This window comes from Bactrocera oleae, chromosome 4, assembly GCF_042242935.1.
Source record: "Bactrocera oleae isolate idBacOlea1 chromosome 4, idBacOlea1, whole genome shotgun sequence".
Classification (NCBI taxonomy): Eukaryota; Metazoa; Arthropoda; class Insecta; order Diptera; family Tephritidae; genus Bactrocera; species Bactrocera oleae.
The window spans coordinates 9,964,582-9,987,422 of NC_091538.1; the positions used below are offsets into that span (position 1 = coordinate 9,964,582).

Here is a 22,841-nt window from a genome sequence, read left to right on the forward strand (position 1 = left end):
TCTGAATGTACATATGTAAATATAATAATTTGTCGATTTAAATTACGGATGAAACGACACGTGAAAACCAAAAACCGCAAAGCAAAACAAAACCGTGCAAATATGCAAAGGAAAATGCGATACAATGTACATTTGTTAAATATATATTTATGTTTATACCACTTGAAAATATATAAAAAATTGCTATTAAACTAGTGTTTAGAATCAGAGAGCATAAGCAACGAGCCAAAACAACTAAAAAATTAAAAAAACCAAAACAGAAAAGTGCCGAGAAGCACTCAAACGAATTCGCATCACCGGGAATGGACCAAACGGCAAGCGCTCGTGCGTCGTTTTTCAAAAAGTGAAATGTGTCAGTGGTCGCCAGTATCGAACGTTTACGAACAGGCCTCAATAAAAAAAAGTAAAAAAAAAATCAAACAAACAAAAATAAAACTGTGAAATGTCGAAAAAAAACACGAAGATTAAATAATCTTCTTTTTTGCTTCAGCTTTTTAAAAATAAATAGCGAACGTAACGATTAAATAATTCTTTTTTGTTATTTAATTCGATTCTATTTTCCGCAAACATATGCACATAAGTTTGTGTGTGTGTGTGTTTGCAGCAACAACTGTGGCGACGAAAACTAGAAAATAGAAATTTCAAAAATTTGCTACATTTCGAAAATACAAATCGCGCGCACTTCCACTCGTATACCTGCGCCATCGGGTCTCGGTACGCAACCGTTGTTCTAGTCGAAAATACGTCGCGAATCTGTTTGGTAATATGAAAAACTATTTGAAGACGACAAAATTGTGCAATTGCTTTTTTCAATCATTTTCAATATTTTCCTAAAAAAAAAGTGGGTCAGACAAGTGAAAACTTACTCTTACGCACAACTCGCATTTTACCGTTAGTTTACTCAATGTTTACGTGTTGGAGTTTTGCTGCACTACATTTAGTTATTTTGCTGCTTTGGTGATGTGTTCCAAATAAGATTTAGAAAATCCAATAAAATTTATTTGCAAAAAGCAAACGAAAAAGCTTTGCATATACTACATATAATATAAGTTCTAGTGCGGGGCTAACAAAATGGCCGCAGTCACGATATCCCGACGCAGGGAGGTGATGCAAAAAGCCGGTTGGAAGATCGACCAAAACGATGAGGGTAAGACAGTAAGACAGTATAACGGTATAACTAAATACGCATATATAAATATTTACATGTACGAATATACATATATGTACACTAGGGTGGCTCATATTTAAAATACATTTTTACGTATACCTAGAAATTGAGCAAATTTTTTATATGAAAAGTTCTTCCAATTTCAACCTCCACAATCAAATTAATACTATTTTTTCCCGAATACTATTTATAACTAGATAGGAAACATTTCCAAGCATACTTTTTCCACCTGATAAAGTAAATTGACAACACTATTATATATTACTAGCAGATCACTCCATTTGCCATCCTACTTGGGGGAAGAAGACTTCATATAGACGATCTGAACATCGATTTTTTAATATGATTTATAATCTATTCCGCATACGACCGCTTCGTAGAGAGCGAGTTAGCCGCTCTACACTTTATTTCATGACATTGACTCCCCTTCTGTAGCTCAATGACGCCTACATCGCATATTATGTTGCAGCCTGCAGTGGGTCGCCACTCACCACATGTCTTTTTCTAATACTTAAAGTTAAACAAAAGGATAATGTTCAATACTAAGGAACAAATAAAGAGCTTTTACAGAGGCGACATTTTAATTGTGATTATTTTTTTAATTAAAAGAACACTTATTGTGACGTAACTATAACAGTTAGACATCTGCTGTCGCGACATTTTTGGTAGATAATTATATATTCTGCAAAGTCGCAATACATTATTTAATTCTATAATCAATAGAATATAGCGAATATAACAGCGCATGCTATGTAAGAAATTTTGTAGGTAATTTTTTTTATACCTTGGGTTACGTTATTGGCGCTGTAGCAATGATCTTTAACATTTTTGAAAAAAAGTATGACCTATATTCACCGGAGCGAGTGTAGCTTCCTAACGGTGAAAGAATTTTTCAAATCCGTCAAATAATTTGGGAGCCTATTCAATTCAAACAAACAAACAATCAAATCTTTCTCTTTATAATATTAATATAAAGTACAGATGATTGAAGGTATGTTATTCTGTTATCACTTTGACAGAAAATACATAAGTTCGTGACGTCATAAACGAAGGCTGAGAAAAGCTTTGTTTTGCAAACTTTGTCAGTTCGTTTCGTCTATGTTGGGTTATGTCATAGTCTTATATCTTTTTTCCTATTTATTATATTAATAATATTCTATAATTAATTATTATAATTAAAAAATAAAAATATTCTATAATTATAATTAATGAAATATTTTTAGATAATAATAATAAAAATAATAAAAAAAAAAAAACTGTAAGGTGGAGAACCTTCCCGTTACAATTAAGAGTTCATATTTGTAGAGACTTTCTTAGCCGTGTCTATCAACCAATTTTTCAGAGTACTAAGCGAAAAAAAAGCATTCATTTTTTTGACCCACCCTAATATGTATACGCTTCACACTTATGTGTGTGTATTTTTTTTTTGTGTTATTAAATTTTCAATTGTTGATTTGCACTTGTCTTTTCAGACGCGCAATTTTGTAGCTATTTTTGATTTAAATTATAAGTATAACTGTATATGTGGTACATTGTACATACATTTGATTAACGAAATAGTGCTTCGTAATTTTATTTTTTGTAAATTTTGTTGATATTTTTTTTTGGATACACAATCACTTAACGGAGTTAATGTTTTAGATATTAAGCGTGTCAATACTAAACTCGTACTAAAAGACCTGAATCTTTTGCAAAAGCGACGACGAGTAACATAGAGGTCGCAAAAGAGATGCTTGACAACGTAGCTGAAGACCCTACATTTATCAAAAGCATCATTACTGCGTTTATGAATATGGCGTCGAAACTGTCCAACAATCTAGCGAATGGCTCCGAATAAGAGCCGAAACCGAAAAAGCCAAAAGTCGCTGAAGCCACTAAAGGCCGTCCCAGCCGAGGCTTATAACAACTGTATGGAAAAATGGATTAAGCATTAGCATGCTTGTATTTTCTCAAGTGGCTTTTTTGAAGACGATAAAAAATATTCCTATTAAAATTCCTCAAATGTAGTTTTTTGTTTTTTGTCAGTCCGGTTCAAATTTGATCAGACGGTATATCTCCGCACAAGCTGTCTAGCCGACGTTCTCGTAAGATTTTTATTATATTTCAATTATGATCTCAGATAATTTGATATTGGTTTTGTAATTTCTCGTTAATTTTTCCTCTGTCATTTATTATATAAAAAAAAAACTGGTAACATTTTACGAAAAAAATTTGAACTACAAGTATAATTCTTTTTAAGCCGATGATAGTTTGGTATTGGTATTGTAATAATTCGTTTATTTTATAAGTTATATTAAGTCAAAATTTGTATGCAGGTGGCAACCCTGCTCCCAAAAATTTTCATATATTTATATATATATTAAAAATCATATTTTGCCCTTAGCGTGCTATATAGACATTGATGAACCTGAAGATGAAGAATTAGCTGAAAATGACAGTAACTATTCACAATGGCACACTTTACCGGATATACTGTTGGAAGAAATCTTCTCATATCTAACCTACAGAGAACGGTATTATGCTAGTTTGGTGAGTATAATACAATAATTTAAAGGGTGTCTAAAAATAATTGGTAGCATAACGTATTTGTTCCAAGCTTCTAGCGAGCGTCTGGATCGAAGAGAGGAGAACAGCTGGAAAAGTTTATAAGCTCGATCATTCAAGAAAGTTCTAAACAAAGTGTGGCTACTCGAACAAAATTGCATACAATTATTTTTGTCGCTCAATAAACCCTAGACATTATAGAGTTACCCCTCCTTTTCTTCCAAATTTGAATATATGTTATCCTAGATATATATATTTCTAAACTTCATGGACCCTTAAAATCAGGGTGTTTTAAAATACTCGGGTACACAGATTTTCAATTAACTGCATTATTTTGAGACACCCTTTATATACATATAGAGTTTTTCACATATACATACGAGTATATATTTATGAATACTTATATACTGCAATTTTCTAATTAATTTCGCCACAGGTGTGTAAGCAATGGTATAATGCTTTCTATCTGCCCCTGGTGTGGCGTAACTTTCTAGTCGACGATCGAACACTCACACGCGCCAAATACAACTACTACTCGGGCTGGCAATATTGTTTGGATCACATACGAACACAAAATTGTCTGTCACGCGTTGGAAAATATCTGCGCGGCTTAGAATTCAGACCGGAGCATAGCTTCAATAATATCTTTCAATTTATGACAATGCTTTCATGGAGTATGACCAAAGTGGGTACCGAAATGTTTTCAGTTATTTATTTAAACGGTATTTTCATTTTTACATATCGAAAAAAAGGGATCAGAACTGAAAGCACCATCGGATCTCAAGAATGTTGGCTCACGCATACGCTCGCTTGTCTACGTGTTCCCCTGCAATATGTCGCAAGCCAACGATCCGGAGGGCATTAAATTATTCGGCACTGGCGGTCAATTGCTCAAAGGTCTCAAGGAGCTCTTGTCCAAATTACGTAATCTGCGTACATTAAAATTAATCGATTTTGTATTGGAACGTTTCGAGGCAAAGCATTTGCTTGATGAGGTACTGGAAGCGTGCTGCACGAAGATGCGTGTGCTGAATCTGGTAAATGTCACAACCACACACTGTCCCATAATGCATGTGGGACTGTTTATCAATCTGCAGGTAGACCTAAAAGTGTCACTATTTTTATAAATGAACCGTTTGTTATTTCACAAATATTTTATATAAATCAGATTCTGACGATTTCTCCGCAAAACATCGACGATGATGCGTTGTTGCTTTTGGCCGATACCAAATTGAAACATTTGCATTTGTTGCAAAACCGTTATACTTCCACTTACCTCTCGATTTCGCCATGTAGCGTGAAGGTGTGGCGGCAGCTGAAACGTGATAATCCGAGGCTGAAGGTGCATCTGCGCGTAGAATCGTTAGGCGAGGGCGAAGTTGTATTCCAGCCGGAAGCGCCTGTGTGCAGCGTCACTTATGAATCGCCAAAATCCAAGGTTAGTGGGTCTGAGTATTAGCCTTACTTTAAGGAAGGCCGAGCTATAGCAAGTTCAGAGCTAATTTGATATCTTCCCAAAGACGCTAGTACAGAATCCATCTATACATAAATCAAAAATTAACTAGAGATCTGTTTATTAAATTATTATGCGAGTTATACTTGAGTAAAGAGTTACCCAATAATTTTACCTTACTTGAGTCATTGTTTTTCATATTAAAAATACTTATTTCTTTTAGATCAAAACAGATTTTGTCCTACGCATGGTGGACCACTATAAAAATAAACTCAGCGTTTACGGCTACGAAATGTTGCCGCGTTTTACCAGTCCCAAGCCATTTCACAATCGTGTCGACAGTCTGATGCTGCTGATCGCTCGTCAGTGCTTCAATCTGCATACTTTAGTGAGTTTCAGACACAATACTAAACACTTAACGGTATCATAAGCGCCTCTGCTACATTTCTTCTCTACAGTTCGTACGCGAGAAAGTGTCCACCTCCACAGTGCTGCTGATCGCACGTACCGCGAAAAATCTGCGCCGTCTCCATGTACGTCGCTTTGCGGTCATCATACGCTGTGATTGGCCACGACATCCCGAATGGTCCAATGAGTTCTATTTATGGTTGCGGCACACGTCACGTTCTTATGATGCGGTGGAACGTGAAGTGTCGCAAATGCTCGGCTACGAGTGGCATTTCCTAAGTGACAGCGATTACAAGCAGCTGCAGGTGGACGTGCAAAGAGAGCCGTGAGGCGAGAGACGTGTAAAGTGTGATATTATTGCTCAAATGCATACGCATAGCTGTTAATTGTTTTCTATTTATTTATTAAAAAAAAATGCAACAAAAAAATTGTTGAAAACTGACATACCTACTCGTATGTGCATATATCGATTTGGTTGCAATTTCATGGTGAATAATGGGGCTTCACTTTTTATGAAATTTTTTTGTTTTTTTTTTTTTGAGCGCATGATTTTGCGAAAATATTGCCTTACATGCAAATCTCCATTAGTTTTTCGGAAAATAATGGCATGTGAATTTCAACACTTCACTCTGAGTTGGGAATTAATTACTAGCGACATCAAGAAACATAGTCATTGACTTTTTGACAGTGAATGGGAAACCCCTCATTAAAATCAATTAAATAGTGATTAATGAAAAATGAAAACTTAATATTTACCAAACAGTTTTAATTCTCAATTATTTATATTTACAAGCCTACAAATAATTAAACGAGTTCATGAGTAAACAAATCTCAGAGCTCGAATAATATTTTCTTTGTCAGCGCTACTGTATTCGACATATATAGTACAAACATTAGTGGGTAAATATTTGCTTAAGTTCGGTAAATTCGTTTCGGGGAAGCACTTCTACCCCCATATCCATTGAATATATTATGTATGACACAGCATCGTAGCTTAAAAAAGGTGTAAACAAATTTATAATGGGTGAAGCTCTAGTCGAATCCGAAGGTAGAAATGAGAAAGGAGGAAAAATTGTTGCGAAATAAATCTAGTAAAACTGATCCAGTACATCTAGCATATAATCTGTCGTTTCTTTTTCATGGAACAAAACCTGAAGGAATTTGTGAAAATTTTGTGTTTTCTATGGAATTACTGCTATGGCATCGAAAAAGTTAAGGAAAAAGTACTTGAAAATCGTGGTGTTGGGATCAAAGAGATAGCAGAGTATCTCAACATCTCTTATGGATGAACTCAACACATTTTCGTTAATGTTTTGGGTATGAAACGTGTGAATGCTTGAATCGTACAAAACACCTGAATCTTTTCCAAAAACGACATCGAAAAGAAAACGCAAAAGAGATGTTTGAGAATGTAGCTCAGCGCCCTACATTCATAAAACGCATCATTACTGGTAACGAGACGTGGTTATATGAATATGATGTTGAAGCAGTCCAACAATCTAGTGAATGATGTTCGAAAAAAGAGCCGAAATCGCCAAAAAAACCACGTCAGAGTCGATCAACAATCAAAAATCGTTTTCTTTGATAAAAGTGGTGTGGTTCACTATGAATACGTTCCACAAAGTCAAAAGGTCAATAAAGAATACCATGGCCGTTTTGAGGCGTCTACGTGAAGCAATTCGTCGTGAACGACCGGATTTATGAGCAGAAAATTCATGGATTTTTCACCACGATAATGCGTCGCCACATTCTAGCATGACTGCGACTGACTTTTTGGCCAAAAACGAAACGAGAGTCATCGCTCAGCTACCAGCTTTGCCAAATTTGGCTTCCTGTGACTTCTGTTCTCGAAATAGTTTTCGAAACTGAAAAGTCCGCATCGGGAAAAGCGCAATGATGTTGTTGTTTATTTTTCAGTCTTCGGAATCTGCGACAGTCTCAAATGATCGGTTACAACTACTCAGTTTTTTTAATTTAATGTTTATGTCGTTTTTATGTGGCGAGTATTTAAGGAGTTTGAGATTGTTTTTTTAACTTCCCGCTAAGAAAATTGAAAATTTTCTAAAAATCGGGAAGATATTGGTTTCACCCCATTTTGCAAAAATCGAGTTCTCAACAGATCTCGACGTTTTGAGGGTCGAGGAAGCTTCCCCGAACATTTCTACGATGATGTCCGTATGTATGTATGTATGTGTGGATGTATGTGTGTGTGTGTGGATGTATGTGACCCTCTTATAACTTTTAAACGGCTAAACCGATTTGAATAAACTAAACGGCATTCCAAAGGGTTTCATTGCACTTGAATTTCGTGTGAGTTTGCACCCAATCGGACCAGTAGATTTTTCGAATTTCTTCCAAACGACTTGACCGATCGACACCAAAAACTAATCAGTTCTAAACCTTGAAAAAACACATCGTTTGCCGCAAACCGGGTCAAAATCGGTTGATTTACTTGCGAGATATCGAAAACGAAAAATTTCGAAGAGCTCAAAAGCAGTGAAAAAAGCGAAATTTGAACGTTAGCGTATGAAATTAGAGGGAAGTTGCAGGGATGGCCCTTGAGGCCAACCGTTTTCCACATTTTTTTTTACATTCTAATCCATTCATACCGGTTAGCCACCCTATATGTGTGAACATATATCTGCATACACCTTAATATGTAAATGAATAAAATCAATAAAGCAACCGAAAATGTTTGCCAAATATTCTCTCTTCACTATTCCTTAGCACCCTTCTCAGTTATCGGTTCTCTTGAATTCGTGTTTGTGTTTATTTGCATTTCACTTAAACTCGGTTTCTAGATCAACATAAAGTAATTGAATGTGATTTACCATAACGTTTTAAACGGTTTGTATAAATAGATTTACCCATATTCTTCGCTATCATAAACGCATCTCAGACGCAGTGCAGAGTGAGTCTATCGAGCGAGGCTTCTTTATTAAGTGCTTAGCGGTGAAATGAAGTTTATTTTGGTAATTTTTATGTGTTTCGCCTTGGTGCTTCAGCACGCGCACTCGTCGCCTATTATAGGAGTCGGTGGAATTGCTGGAGTTGGCGTTGGTATCGGCGTCGGTGTTGGCGTTCCAATTGTGCGTTAGGCGCCGATCTACTATGGCTCACCGTACCACTATCGCCGCTATCCGGGCTATCCCTATGGCTACTACGGTGGCTTCAACGGTTACCATGCTTATCCACATTTTTGAGGATGACGATAGTAATTAACGATCGAAAAGCTGAAAAATGGAGTTCTTACAGTAATTTAATCTTCATATTAACTTTGTGTTTAAGTAGTATTTAAGTATGGGGAATTGAGTGAAATGTGTTGTTGAAAGTATTTTTGTACCTGAACGATGCTCATAATAGCAGAAACGTTGAGCTCGGGCAGCTACCCAATATATGTATAAGAAATAAAATACGTTTTAAAAATTATGAGTATTTAAAGTTCAATTTTTTGGAAAGTACTGACTTCGAGAAAACTTGGACACCATTTATCACTTTTAAGAAATTTGATGATTTTTCACTTTGGTCTTTTTTGAACACAGTTTAGTTTAAGAATATACTTATCCCATTGTGCAGCTGATAAAAATTTGACAATGACTAATAAAAAAATTATATTGTCACGTAACAAATCATTATTATCGCTCCCGAGTTAATACAAGCGTGCCAACGCTTAACCAATTTGTTATAAGCCTCGGCTGGGATGGCCTACAGTGCCTTCGGAAATCGAATTTCGTTTTTTTTTTTCAATTTCGGCTCATTTTTGGAGCACCAATAGCTAGATTGTTGGATAGTTTCGACGTCATATTCATAAACCAACGTCTCGTCACCAGTAATTAAGCGCTTGATGAATGTATGATCCACAGCAAGTCAAACAACCCTTTTGCGACCACTACACGACGTGGATGTTGTAAAAGATTCAGGTATTTTGATAAGAGTCAAGCATTGATTATAAACCAAAATCTGTCAATTTGATCCATAAGAGATGTTATCCTCCTTCTATCACTCTGATGCAAACACATAGATTTTCGAGCACTGTCTCTTTCACATTTTCAAAGTTACCTCATTAACAGAGGTGGCGACTCGCACGAGGCAAGTTTTCAATGCCTTCAAAACCTTCACTGAATGCTTAGTGCTACTCAAATATTTATGTTCGTGATAAAATAAACACCTTAAAACATTTCTGCAAAATTTTGTGGCCGTGGCTGTGATTCCATTGAAAACACAAGATCTCAAGCAAACTCATTGTTCAATATATTTTCCAATGGTAAAAATCGCCAGACAAAGCTTTCGCGTCGTAAACAAACAGGTATCTAACACATGCGTATCGACATATGGAGATCAAAATTCCCACGATCATAAAAAAAATTGTACAAATCTGGAAAAAAAAATTTATCGATTCTGCTTGCGCGCAGTTGAAATGGTCCGGAGGTACAATTTGATCACATAGTAAAATAAACAGAGCTAGCGACGAACTTACTAATTAAGCGGAATACAGTTGGAGATTTCAACTTGGTACCTTGATACTTATCGCAATTATTTTGTGCCAATAGCAGCACTACACTTTTCATCGACTTTTCTGACATATTTTCACAAAAAATTATTTCACTTTTGTTTCTTACGGAGAAAATGGGAGTGTTGGTTTTGGCATGATTTTTGCGATAGCCCGATTAGCTAATATCAATATCTTTTGCAATTACTCACAATTTTGCTTTAGTCGTATATATATTCTCGTCATTTCACATTTTGCCGCCAAACTGGGAAAAGTCACCGCCAGCGTGCTGCTTTCGATGAGAACTAATGTCAGACGATTTGTTTCTAACAGTCGGCATTACAGTTAATAAACGAATACCATACGAAATTTAAATATGAATGTAGCTACGCTTGTGTGACAGTAACAACAAGCATTGAATATGAGTTTTCCTAAGCGGGCGAAGCTTAAAATTTCTATAAAATGCTGCAATTATTTGATCGGCTATTATTAATAACTAAGCCAAGGTTGGGCGCACATTTCAAAAATTTTCACGCAATTCAGAACATACTCGTATTGAAGTAAGTTAAAAATGAAACCACTCATCGCTCTCGTCCTCAGTCTGCTAGTAGTGTTCGCTCGCATGGCAACTTCGATGCCGACCGTGTTTGTGGGTTACTATCCCCTACCAGGACCGCCGATACCTTATTACCATCACGGTCATCACCACCATCATCATCACGGACATTATCACGGACATCATCATGGCGGTTACGGTGGTTATTGGGGTGGCGGATATCATGGATACTATTAAGTGCTAGGCATTAACTGCTACGTGGAAAGTTTCCTTTCTAATTTTGGAAACCGAAGACGAAAGTTTAAAAACGTTTATTACTGTGATCTTTTCTTCAGTTAAAGGAATATAATTATTTGTATTTGAAAAGTATTTACCAAATAAACTTTTTTTCACAAAATTTGATTTTTCCTTATTAAAAGAAAGAGAGCAGTAGAAGAAATTGCAAGAAATCCTATTTTATGCAATCTTAAGTTCAGAAGATATTCTTAGATTATCCTGAACTTTTTTTGTGATTCCTTGACTCAGTGCTGTATATGCACGCGTCAAAAGATGGATACCAGCAAAGAAACAATGTGCCATATTTTACCGCTTTGCTTCGATAAAGGTGAAAACTCAAGCCAGTGGCTTAAAATGTGTATAGTGTTTATAGGTCTGATACTGTAAAAGCCAATTACGGACAATTTTGGTTTCGGCGATTCTGTACCGGTAATTTTGATGTTATAAATCCACTAGCTTTGACCAATATAAGAGAAATTGTGTTTCACCAAGACAATGCCAGGCTACACACATCAATTGCGACCCGCCAGAAGCTCCGGTAGCTTTTTTGGAAAGTTCAATTGCATCCTCCTTATAGTACGAGCCCAGCACCAAGTCATTACTACCTTTTCCTGATTTTGCTAATTAGACTGATTTTAGATTTCATAATGAATGATAAAGTTGCTTTTATTTCCCTTTGCATCTTCATTTTAACGAATGCAACTGTACGCATATATTCTATTATTCCTTATTCAAAAGCATATGATAGCATTTGTGCATTGAACAGCTGATCACACTCTCACTTTCAACAGAGAATGCTATTAGTCCACCAAGCTTTCAAAAGCTCCACGAAAAGCTCACAAAGTGCATGGAAAGGCAAATTCACGCGCCCACCAAAAATGCTCGCAAAACAAATACGGCAATTGCATAAAACCAACAGGTTGCAAGTTGACCGTGAAATTGTGAGAGCAGAAAAGCTGCTTGAATGTGGTGAACATGTATGTATGTACACACATATGCACATGCAAAGCCCCCACTAAGTACAAAATCGATGCAATCGTACAAAAATAAAATCACAAGAAACACAAAGGGCAATTGCAGCCACATTGCAATGTCAATGCCAACGGCGAGCTCGGCAGTGCCGCGACGCCACAAATTCACCACACTCACTGCAGCTGACCAACGCGTGTGAACAGTTCACTCAAGTAGCGGTGACACGCTAATGCATGTTATATAAGTCAGAAAAATTAAGTAAAAATATTTTTTGACAATAAACCAAAATGGAATTAAAATCGAAAAGTGAAGTGTATAAATAATTTGGTTCTTTGCTGTGTGTCCCACTGTAAGCTACGGCGTATGGGGAACATTTACCGTCGCCACAAAGTATGCAACGGGTTTTTATGTGCGCTCCGTGTGTGTCAAGGTCGCGTCAACGTGCACGGTTTTTCTTTTTTTTTTTAGATAACGCCGCTATTTTTCGTGCATTTCTTCTTGTGACGTAAACCGCCGACGCGTTGGTGGCATTGAAAATCTATGTTTACGGATTCTTTGGATGTGCAGTAATTTGCACTTTTAAAATTTAAATACAAAATACGAAAATGTGTGAGTGTGCCAAACAAAAAAAAAATAGAGAGCGGCCAAATGTGTTTCCAAAATAATACAGTGTGTGCTAGAAGTATATATTATTAAACAAATAGTTTTCAGCAAACTTTTATATATGTATACTTAATTTTAATAACTGACGGAAAATTTTTTTTATTTTAAGTAAATTTTGTAATTTTTTACAAATAAATATTTGCACATTTTAATATAAATACATCTGTCATTATTTACTATTGCTAGAGATTAGGCCTATATCTTCCACCTTTTTGTGAGTTAAATAGTTTCTATTTAAAATATTTAATCCTTTTCAGAAGGAGCGCACAAAACTCGCTTAGCACATGTAATTCATATACATATGTACATTAGGGGGAGCCAAAAATTAACATACTGAATCATGAGTTAAAATGAACTTATATACAGAAAAAAATATCCCTGCAAAGAAAAATTTTAGAAATTTTTATTCATATACATATGTACATTAGGGTGAGTCAAAACTAACCTAGCAATGGGTTAAAATAAACCTATATACAAGAAAAAATATTCCTGCAAGTAAAAATTAAAAAAAAATTTGCCATTTACATATGTACATATTTACATTAGGGTGAGCCAAAAATCAGTCTATCGAATTCATGTATTAATATGAAGACAAAACTAACTTAACGAATTCATGGGTTCAAAAGAACTTCTATACGGAGAAAAAATATCTCTACAAGTAAAAATTTTAGATTATTTTATGCTCTACCTGAATATAAAACTGTTTCCTAAACGGTTAAAAAGTTAAGCTATTTTTAATGAAAACATATTTTTTTCACTCGTTATTTGTATGAGAAACTGTGAGTGCTCGCCGACTTCTTTTAAAATCAAGCTAAAAATCCTAACTTGTAAGGACAAATTTATTCTCTGTATATCATCAAGGGTTCATTTTAACCCTTGAACTCAATAAGTTAGTTTTTGACTCTCGTATCCTTGCGAGAGAGAGAATGAGAGTACCCAAATAAGTTTGATGAGTGAAAAGTCAAATTGGAGCAACGACCGAACAGTGGTTCCATATAAAACCTTTTTATATTTGGACCCATATATTTCAGAGAAAAAATATGTAAGATAGAGAAAACTCAATCATATTTAGTGGATGAAGTTTCACATTGAATTGTTTGTGAATATGACTATAATCGGTGTACACTTTCCCAATTGAATTTCAGCTAAGATTTATTTGAAATAATTATACTGTTATAAGCTAGTATAGTTCTCGTGCTTACTACCTTTCAAGATAAAAAAAATTACCTTTAAGATGAACCATTATAAACACGTGACTCTGAAGAAGTGTTTTGAAAATATATTCTTCACATTTTACAAGTTTTCTAATAAAAATAAATTTTTGGTGAGATCAGATCCACATTTGTTCAAAGCACCTCTACGAGTAAAGAAATTAAGGTGCACACCTAGTGTGAAAGCCTAGAACGATGCGAATTTTGGGAAAAATCTCCGACAGCGCTACAAAATTACTGCTGATTAATTCTCTACCTAGGGTCGATAAAGACTCAAAAATTTACAAGATAAAGTTGAATTTTATAGAGAGTTTAATAGAATCATATGCAGAATATGCAGAAAATATTTATTTAATTGAATTGTGATCTGAACATTTTTCTCTGAGTGTAGGAACTGAGCGGCAACACTTTAGAAAGCTGTAACTCATAAACTATTTGAGATATTGATTTGAAATTTTAGTATATATTTATATTTAGTATATTATTTTGAAAGGTATAACCTGTCAAGTTATACTTTTTTTTAATTACATACTATTTGTGCCCCTTTGAAGCACAAAAAGCTAATACTTACTGAACAAACTTTATTTTATAAAAGCTGTTAGGACACGACAGCAATTACGCTCGAGCTTTCGAAAATATTTCTGGCATATAAAATCCTCATAAACGGTTTTGAACAATTTCTACTGGACAGCAATTATTTTTAAAATTATTTCTGTCATAAAAAATTATATAAATGATTGGCAACAATTGGGGGACTATTTTCATAAACTTAAGAACACAAATTTTATAAGCATATTTTCTGCACGCACTGTAGTTTTCGTATGGTCTTTCCACTTTTTTAAATACACAATTTTTGAATTCAAAAACAACTCACCTACACAATTTATTTTATTATTATTTTGTTTTTATGTGCGTTGCTCATTTCATTTTCAAAATTTGTCGCGTGTTTTTCACAATATTTTTCATTTGTTGCGTTTTGAAAAATTTCTGTTTATTTGCGTGAGATTTTTTGTACGAAATTTACGCAGTGAGATTGCAAAGCAAATTTCTTTTCGTACTTGAACTAATATAAAAAAATTTGTTGTCCGCGTGCCAAAATAACATTTATTAGAATAAAAATAGTATATTCGCGCAATAAATAGATTTGGCAAAAAATGTAAATATAAGAGACAAAAAGCATAAACACAATTTCTTTAAAAAATACTCAGTTTTAACCAAAAATTGTTTTGTGTTTTTTAGAACGCCTTCGAGGAGAGCCCAGTCTCTGGCGTTTGGGTCCACAGTTAGATTGTGTATTTTCACTGAACTGTCACATTTTAGTCTTCGTGTAGCTTTCATGTTCGATTAACATGCACATATTTCGCACGTGAAGACAGCATTCCCTGTTTAAGTGCTGCAGTGTTGCAAGAACCACCGAACCGTTCATTCGGCGCCGTATAAATTAGTTTTTATATTTCGAAACTCTGTGCCTCACTCGTGTTTCGATAAGACGTCAACGGATACTGTTTCGGCTACGTTTTTTAGCAACGTTTTTTTTTTTCTTGTTCCACTGCTTCTTGCAGTATCGATAGTTCGCACGAAGCTCAAGCTGTGATATAATTTAGTAAAATTGAAGAAAGTGAAGTTGTTAGTGCAAAAATTAACTAACGAAAATTTAGTGCTGTGTATATTGTAAATTGAAACCAGTCAGAATAACGCACGTGAAACCACTCTGCCAACACCAGCAAAGTGATACTACTTAACGGTTTTGCACCACGCTCACGTTGCCCTTCAGTGGCCATAACACTACGAAAATTGCTCAAGAAAAGGCGCGTCTGCCCTTTCCCATTCCACGGTACACCACCATGAATAAGACGACACTGCACTGGAGTTATCTCAACTTCAAGGATGTGCCCATGGATCTCTATCTTTATGAAGACCTCGAAGAGGTAAGAAATTTACGTTATAAGTTATAAGTGTACTTGTACTTAAAACTGACCCAATTCATAACATTAAAGGTGTACCTGAAGGAGAATTTCATCACCACAATTCCCAAATGGCTGCTGAATGTTACGACACTAAAATTCATCCACTTGGCTGGCAATAATTTGAGTGCGATTCCTGAGGAGATGTATCTGTTGGAAAATCTGGAGTTTCTCGATGTCTCAAACAATCAAATACGTGAACTTCCGAAGACTATTGGACTGATAGACCGCTTACAACGTTTAAATGTGAGTGGCAACGAGCTGACCGAGCTGCCCGCTGGTGAGTTCAATCTTTAATTACGAGTCAATCTATGAACAAAGAGTTCCGACACTAGAGAATATGATCTCAATATAAGGCCAATCTGTCGACTAATATTTTGGAAAGTCTTTTGTCACGAACAGCACTTAATGGGTTGCACACACCAAACTAAGTATGTATACTGCCTAAAAGAATTTAGTCCGAGACGTACATTTTGATTCTCAACTAACTTCTCAGAAAGGGCTTAGTGAAAGTCAAGTTTTAAAATCTTTGAGGCCAGTCAATGTCACCTTTTTTTGATATCGATATCCAAAAATTTTTGCCTTCCTGTCGTGCTCAAATCAGTATCTCCCAGAACCAAGATTCATCGATGTTAATGTCCGTCAACTATATCCTCTTTTTATGCAAAAATTTGGTCTAAATAGTTACTTTTTGATCATAGGGTTTTTTGAATCTCAAACGAATTATCTGTTCCCAAAACAAATATATCAGCGGTGCTTACCAACGGCAGTTGTATAGTATAGTTCTCAAGATAGTCCGATTTAGCTCGATATACTTGATCAAGCGATGCACCAATTTCTTTACCATGCATGAAAAATATGTTTTCTGGAAGTCTGTGAAGTAGGACTCTACGAGATACGAATGAAAGTTTTGCCGAGCGAATAATTTTTAAAGAAATCGCACGGGATAAAATCTGCCTAATTCTACCGACTTTATCGCGGCTACTATGGGGATACGAGCCGATGCGTTGTCATGGTTGAAAAGGAATTTTCTCTTCGACTAATGAGACCGATTTTCTGCGATTCGGCGTCAACTCGACGCAATAATTCGACATTTGGCAGCTAATGTAGATCACATCTTGTGAATACCAGCTAGTCATCATATTTTCGGCCGACTTTGGAGCAGGTTCGTCGAGTTAAGTCCACTGTTTCGATTGTGCTTTGGTCTCTAGTGTGGATGGGTTCATATTTCATCAACGGTTACAAACAATACAGAAACTACTACAGATTTCTGTGAAGTGCTCTTACAATTCCGCTAATTGTCCGGAGTCTTCTACTATCGCAGCTATCTTGTAAATTTTCAATAGACGATCTGCAATATGGGATCGTGGGCTTTTGTCGTTTTCGCGGTACCTGGACGTGACTCTTCAAAAAACCACGTTCGATTACGATCACATTGAACCAAAACTACATAACAATTTTGCGAGTAACTGTGTACGATAATGTGCATCGACGATGGTGATGCTAAGAAATTATCGGATCACAAAAAATTGCTTAAACTTTTTACTTTGTTTGAGACACATTTGATTTTATCAAATCGACCACTTGTCATGATGGCTTCACACTCTGTATTGATGGAGCGGGTCGGCTTTAGTATACCATCCCACGATTTCACTATGGAGCTTTTATAGAATCTCACTTTACATGATTTTCAATTCATAGAGCTCACTTATATGATTGAACCTGTATCTAATAAGAATTCTTGAATTCTTTTAAGTCAGACTACTTTGGAATTTATGAAGAAACAAATACAAAATTACTAAAAAGAAAATTTCAAAAAAAATACAAACGCTTTTGACAAAAAACATATTCTGTATTTCGTATTTTTCTCAAAATTTCATATAAAAAAGTATTACTGCAAATTCACTACCATTTCACTGCAAAACTCTGCATAATCCACAATGTCCACATATTTTAATTATCCTTCGCGCAGCTTAATTGATGAACTACGTCATATAGCAGCGGAACTTATGAAACTGGGGCATGGCATTGTGGTCACAGACGAGTCTCCCTCACAGCTGGAGCGATTAATGGAAATGTTTGGTATAAATTCCTCGAAGGAGATGCGCATCCAGTACCGAAGCCTGTTATTCTCAGTTAAGGAATCACTGGACGAGTACGTCTCTGGCGTTGCCGTGCATCCGGAGGTATTGGATCAAACCACAGCTAACGGATGTGCGTTACATTGTCAGTTGCGACGCAAGAATGTGTTGGTTGGAGTCACCGTAGATAAGGGGCTTGTACCCTTGTTATGTACCTATGGAGAATATACTACGCAAGGACTTGACGGTTTGGCTGCACGGTGTGCCGAGTATAAAGATTGCGGTTGCGATTTCACCATGTGGCGTGCACAGTTTAACATAGGCGAGCATTCGCCTTCGTACCAGGCTATAATGGATAATGCCAATAACTTGGCAAAATTTGCGGCCATCTCACAATCGAAACGCATGCTGCCGATCTTAGAGGTAGATGTAGTGCCATCGGATGACAATGATATGGAACGTGCTGAAAAATGCGCCGAGGCAATTTTAATATTCATTTATAAGTCACTTTGTGATCATCATGTCAATCTAGAGGGTACCATACTAAAAATCCCAGCGTTAAATGCGGGTCCGAAGTGCACGAAACGATATTCGCCCGGTCAGATCTCAAAAACAACATTACGCTTACTGAGGCATGTCGTGCCCGCTTCGGTCGGTGGTGAGTTTAAATAACTTTGAAGCACAAACATATTTCCTTGATGCAAATATATGTTCTCGGTTTCAAGGTATCATTTTGCGTGTGGATGGCAAGACGGAAGATAAAAGTCTTTGCCTGCTGAACGCCACAATTATCGATCCATCGCCCAAACCGTGGCCCATAATATTCAGCTTCGATGGCATATTACAGTCTTCGATTATGATGGCTTGGGCGGGTCAGTGCAAAAATATGCAGAAGGGTCAACAAGAGTTTCTTAAAATGCTGGATGCCTTTTCCAAAGCTGCTCAGGGCGCTTATACACCCGGTTCAATGAAATCACTAGCCGATCAGTGTTACTGTAAAAAAGCTTTTAAAGCTCTGAAAACGAAACCTGATCCGCTACCTGATGATTGTGTTAGATTTGATGAAATATGTCGACCTCCCATTCTTATGCCCAATATTGCGCCTGCACCAGTTGCAACTGTAGAGTCCACTGTAGTTGTCGCGATCACCGCAATTAAAACAGAGGATATGTTATTGGCCCTTGAACCTGCAACTGAGTTAGTCGATGTCGATCCAGCAATTAAAATAGAAGAAGCGAAATCGGCCACAGAAGCTGCACCAGAGGCCGCTCCAACTGAGCAAACAGAGAATCCACCAGCAGATAGTCAGTAGAAATGGAGTATTAAAAGGTGATATCTAACAGCATTTACCGGCGAATGGAAGTAGGAGCATAACGTGGAAGTAAAATGGATGTCAAAAGTTTCGAAATGAAACCGTTATTTTTCACTATTGAAACAAAGAAATCACAAACGTTAGTTCAAATAATATATTTTTCGTAGGGAATCGCTTTAGTGAACTTTGGCCTGAAAGTCACAAAAGTTAAAGAACAAAATTATATTAAATAGAACGAAATGAAATTGTGGCATGGTAAATCCATTATAATAAATTCTTAAACCTAAGCTCTGAAATTATGAGTCCAAATTGCTTAAAGCAAAGATCGAGCAGCCTTTGTCGACTTTATAGAAATTAAAAATATTCTTAAACTCAAAAGTGCCTAAAATATAAACTCCGAATTTTGATTTTTTGTAACGGATTTATATATACCACCATATACGATCACAATTCAGTTTACAATTTAGATTGCACATGGATGGCAAAAGCTCCATCAACCTCATTTTGACGAATAGAAATTCGGGCACCCCCATCGGAGCCAACCACAATCGATTTTCCTGTACATGATGAACCGGTCTTTTCGCCGGAGATGATGTCACAGTAGGCCCGCTGGCAAACAAGTCTGCAACGTGGTGTTCAAATCGTAATTATCATTATTGAGCGCTATGAAGCCCTTATTGCCACGAGAGAAGGCGATTTGGTTACTGCCATTGTCCCACCAGTTCTGTACAGTAGTACTCGATGCAATGTTTCGGAAGCCAACCATGTTGTAAATTTGACGCCAACGATGCTCACATATCCAGCCACCACTGCAGGAATTATCAGCATTAAATATGGGACTGGCAATGTTGTTACCATCGGTTGTTGGCGGACCTTGATCGGAGTTGTCGAATGCAAACGAAGACATAATACGAGGAATACCAAATGGATGAGCCAACATGAAAGCATTAGCCATTTTGTATTGTTTCGAATTTTTGTAGGTGAGAATATCACTACCTCCGGCACCATGTCCACGTTGATTATCGTGATTATCCACAAAAACAAAAGCACTAGTCGATGGAAGGAGACCCCATTTCGGACTCCAATTGGTTTACCAACGAAGTTGGTCTCTACCCCTGAATACCTTGCCAGTAGAGGCGGAATGAAGGAATTCGGTGACCACACCCAAGTCAGTATATTCGTTTTTGGAGATAGCTTCGCCACCCAAATCAATGACCTCTTGGTAAATAAATGGACGGGAACCACCAGCGAAACCGTGTTCTCTATTCAGATTATTCAAACGATTGTAGATATTCTGAAATAAATATATTTTATTACATCTATTCATCTATTTGAGTTATTAATTTTGTAACTACCTTTAAATCAGAAGGCCACATATTTAGCAGCATCAACTCGGAAACCAGCAACGCCCAAATTGATTAGTTTGTTGAGAAAGTCAAGAATACGAGCTTGTACCCACATTTTACTTTGATCCAGATCTTTTAGACCAACCAATTCGCAGTTGCGAACTTGATTAGCATCATTGTATGTGTTGATCGCACAGGTAGCATGGAAATCAGTGCTGGAGTAGGGAACCGCTGGATAACTCTTGTTTCAAGGATTAGCTGTTGAGCCAGCAGTGCCAAGAGGATTGGAGCGATCGGCAGCCATATGGTTGAACACCGCATCCACATAGATACGAACTCCGGCGTTGTTACATCTCATCACCATATTGGCAAACTGTTGCTCATTGCCCGAACGAGTGGTCAAAAGATAGGAAATGGGTTGATAACGTTCCCACCATGGCCGATTTTCAACAACGATATTCTCATTTACGGGAGAAACCTGTAAATCGAAAATATGTTTTAAAACACTTTAACCTTCAAAGAAATCTTTTTAACTTACTTGAGCACCAGCATAACCTTTAGGACCAAGAAAATTCTCACACTCGGCAGCTATATCGTTCCACTTCCACTCGAACAGATGAACCATTGTTGTACGTCCCAATACATAATTGGTATTGAATTGAGCGCAAGCTTCGTGGTTCGAACCGAAGAGAAACAGAAGAGCACAGAAACATATTTTGATCAGGATCATTGTTCGGTCTTTATCTTAATGAACTACAAGCGATAAGATTGCCGTAGACTCAAAAATTCAAAACTAAATTAAATATCTCAGAATTCTTCTGCTTTTATATGAAATGCATGCTTACAAAAACAAAGGCAATTTTTTATGAATGAGTCTTTTATACGAGGCGGTATATAAATAGCTTTGCTAGTGTGAGTGGCGAAAATACCGAACAAGAATAAAGAGCGAAAAGAATTAAGTTTATGTGAGAGATATAAGTAGTCGGTAATTCATAGGTGGTCTGATCACTGAAGAGGCAAAGATTTATTTCTTGATACAAATAATCGATTTTTAATAAAAAGTTAAGATAAGGTCAGATGATGTTAATAATGTTAAACTGATCAGTATCACGCGTTCTCTTCATGAATAAATACTCGTAGTAATAATGATGTAGCTCTTAATAAAATAAACCTCGATCCATTGTTGAACTTTAGAGCATGTTCTTTTGAAAATTTTTACTCACACTTTACAACATGAATTAAATACACACTTTTTCTCTGATTTTCCAGAAATTGGTGCTTTGAAACAACTTGAAGAGCTCAACATATCCAAGAATCATCTGCAACGACTGCCAATACAGCTAAGCGAGTGCCAGCGTCTAAACGTGCTGAACCTCAGTGACAATGTCAACATCTGGCATATACCCGAGCGGGTCTCCAACCTGCCATCACTACAATCTCTATCAGCGGATCGTACGTAACTATCATTGCTGATTCGACTTGTTCTGCTTCTGTCACAGTCTCCTTTACTCTACATTTTCTACAACTTTTCTACTTTTCTGTCAGGTTGCTCACTTTTTTACCTGCCAGTGGCACTTTCTAAGTTCATAAACCACGTCCGCATATTTCACAACACATCCATTACCCACGTGCCTATGATCTATGAGAAGCACTTCCAAACTTTCTATGATAATCGCGCAAAAGTAACACCGCTGTAAGTTCGTGTAATTAAAACCAATAACTTACTTATAACTCTACAAAAATATTTCTAGTGCTGTGACACACGACAGTTTCTTCTGGGTGTTGGAAAAGGAGACCAATACTAGACTACTACTGCCCTTCGGAACACGTCGCATCTTTTGTGTGCCCTCGCTAGACAATCAAGTCACACTTTACGACGACTGTCTAAGGGCAGTGCAGTATCTGAGTCGCTACATGCCATTATGGGAGAATGTAGCGCTCAAGCAAATGCTACCGGAGAAGTTCATCTACAATCATATCGTGCATGGACCGACTGCCCGTTGTACAGTGCTGAATTGTTCCAATCCCTTGTACACAACTTACTATTTTATGGCTGTGAAACGGTATGCGAATGTTATGCTTCTCTTTTTCTTGTACAATCTTTTCATTTCACTCTCTATGCGTAGGCGTGGCAGCTCATCGAAACAAATTTTCACTTGCTACTTTTGTTCGAATCACTGTGCGAATTTGTGGCTGTTGGCGAATGGCAAGAAATACTATCAGTTAGAGTGGGAGGTGTGTGAAGATTAATGTGTTCGCAGCGATACTGCTGTAAACTTGTAAACACACATGTACATATAACGGTCGAGAAATGTACAATATATAATTTAATAACTAAACGCTTAAGAAAATAAATTTAAGTAGACGCAATCTATTTGTAGACAAAATTTTTAAAGAC

The 22,841-nt window shown here is 36.6% G+C and overlaps 2 protein-coding genes, 1 long non-coding RNA gene and 1 pseudogene across 5 annotated transcripts; 2 read left to right on the plus strand and 2 right to left on the minus strand.

The window, feature by feature from the left end:
• The first annotated feature begins 604 nt into the window (after positions 1-604).
• Positions 605-6,015, plus strand: LOC106614154 (F-box only protein 39). Its single transcript, XM_014229717.3, has 7 exons — positions 605-1,147; positions 3,552-3,697; positions 4,149-4,397; positions 4,465-4,809; positions 4,881-5,150; positions 5,389-5,553; positions 5,624-6,015. The coding sequence occupies exons 1-7, from the start codon at positions 1,072-1,074 to the stop codon at positions 5,900-5,902; spliced, it is 1,530 nt and encodes a 509-aa protein (XP_014085192.2). The 5' UTR covers positions 605-1,071; the 3' UTR covers positions 5,903-6,015.
• Positions 6,016-8,329: 2,314 nt separating this feature from the next.
• On the minus strand, positions 8,330-8,957 carry LOC138857229 (uncharacterized). The gene is made up of 2 exons (XR_011396293.1): positions 8,441-8,957; positions 8,330-8,370 (listed from the first exon to the last, which is right to left on the minus strand). It is a non-coding gene; the product is annotated as an uncharacterized lncRNA (long non-coding RNA).
• Positions 8,958-12,023: 3,066 nt separating this feature from the next.
• On the plus strand, positions 12,024-22,838 carry LOC106625110 (fructose-bisphosphate aldolase). Of its 3 annotated transcripts, XM_070109320.1 has the most exons (7): positions 12,024-12,475; positions 14,980-15,668; positions 15,738-15,984; positions 21,713-21,895; positions 21,989-22,136; positions 22,195-22,506; positions 22,570-22,838. In XM_070109320.1, the coding sequence occupies exons 2-7, from the start codon at positions 15,585-15,587 to the stop codon at positions 22,691-22,693; spliced, it is 1,098 nt and encodes a 365-aa protein (XP_069965421.1). In that variant the 5' UTR covers positions 12,024-12,475; positions 14,980-15,584; the 3' UTR covers positions 22,694-22,838. The 3 variants fall into 3 exon arrangements, with proteins under 3 accessions (XP_069965421.1, XP_069965420.1, XP_014100394.1); XM_070109319.1 differs by lacking the exons at positions 12,024-12,475; positions 14,980-15,668; positions 21,713-21,895; ... (1 more) ...; positions 22,195-22,506; positions 22,570-22,838 and adding exons at positions 17,677-18,443; positions 18,511-19,393 and having other exon boundaries at positions 15,894-15,984; XM_014244919.3 differs by lacking the exons at positions 12,024-12,475; positions 14,980-15,668; positions 15,738-15,984; ... (2 more) ...; positions 22,195-22,506; positions 22,570-22,838 and adding exons at positions 17,510-18,443; positions 18,511-19,393.
• On the minus strand, positions 19,554-21,210 carry LOC106626422 (alpha-amylase 4N-like; annotated as a pseudogene).
• Positions 22,839-22,841: the final 3 nt, after the last annotated feature.

Coding starts and splice junctions, on each gene's coding strand:
- LOC106614154 (XM_014229717.3), top strand. CDS start 1,072: ATGGCCGCAGTCACGATATCCCGACGCAGGGAGGTGATGCAAAAAGCC. Junction 3,698..4,148: donor AACGGTATTATGCTAGTTTG/GTGAGTATAATA, acceptor ATTTCGCCACAG/GTGTGTAAGCAATGGTATAA. Junction 5,151..5,388: donor ATGAATCGCCAAAATCCAAG/GTTAGTGGGTCT, acceptor TATTTCTTTTAG/ATCAAAACAGATTTTGTCCT.
- LOC106625110 (XM_014244919.3), top strand. CDS start 17,645: ATGTCCACATATTTTAATTATCCTTCGCGCAGCTTAATTGATGAACTA. Junction 18,444..18,510: donor CGTGCCCGCTTCGGTCGGTG/GTGAGTTTAAAT, acceptor CTCGGTTTCAAG/GTATCATTTTGCGTGTGGAT.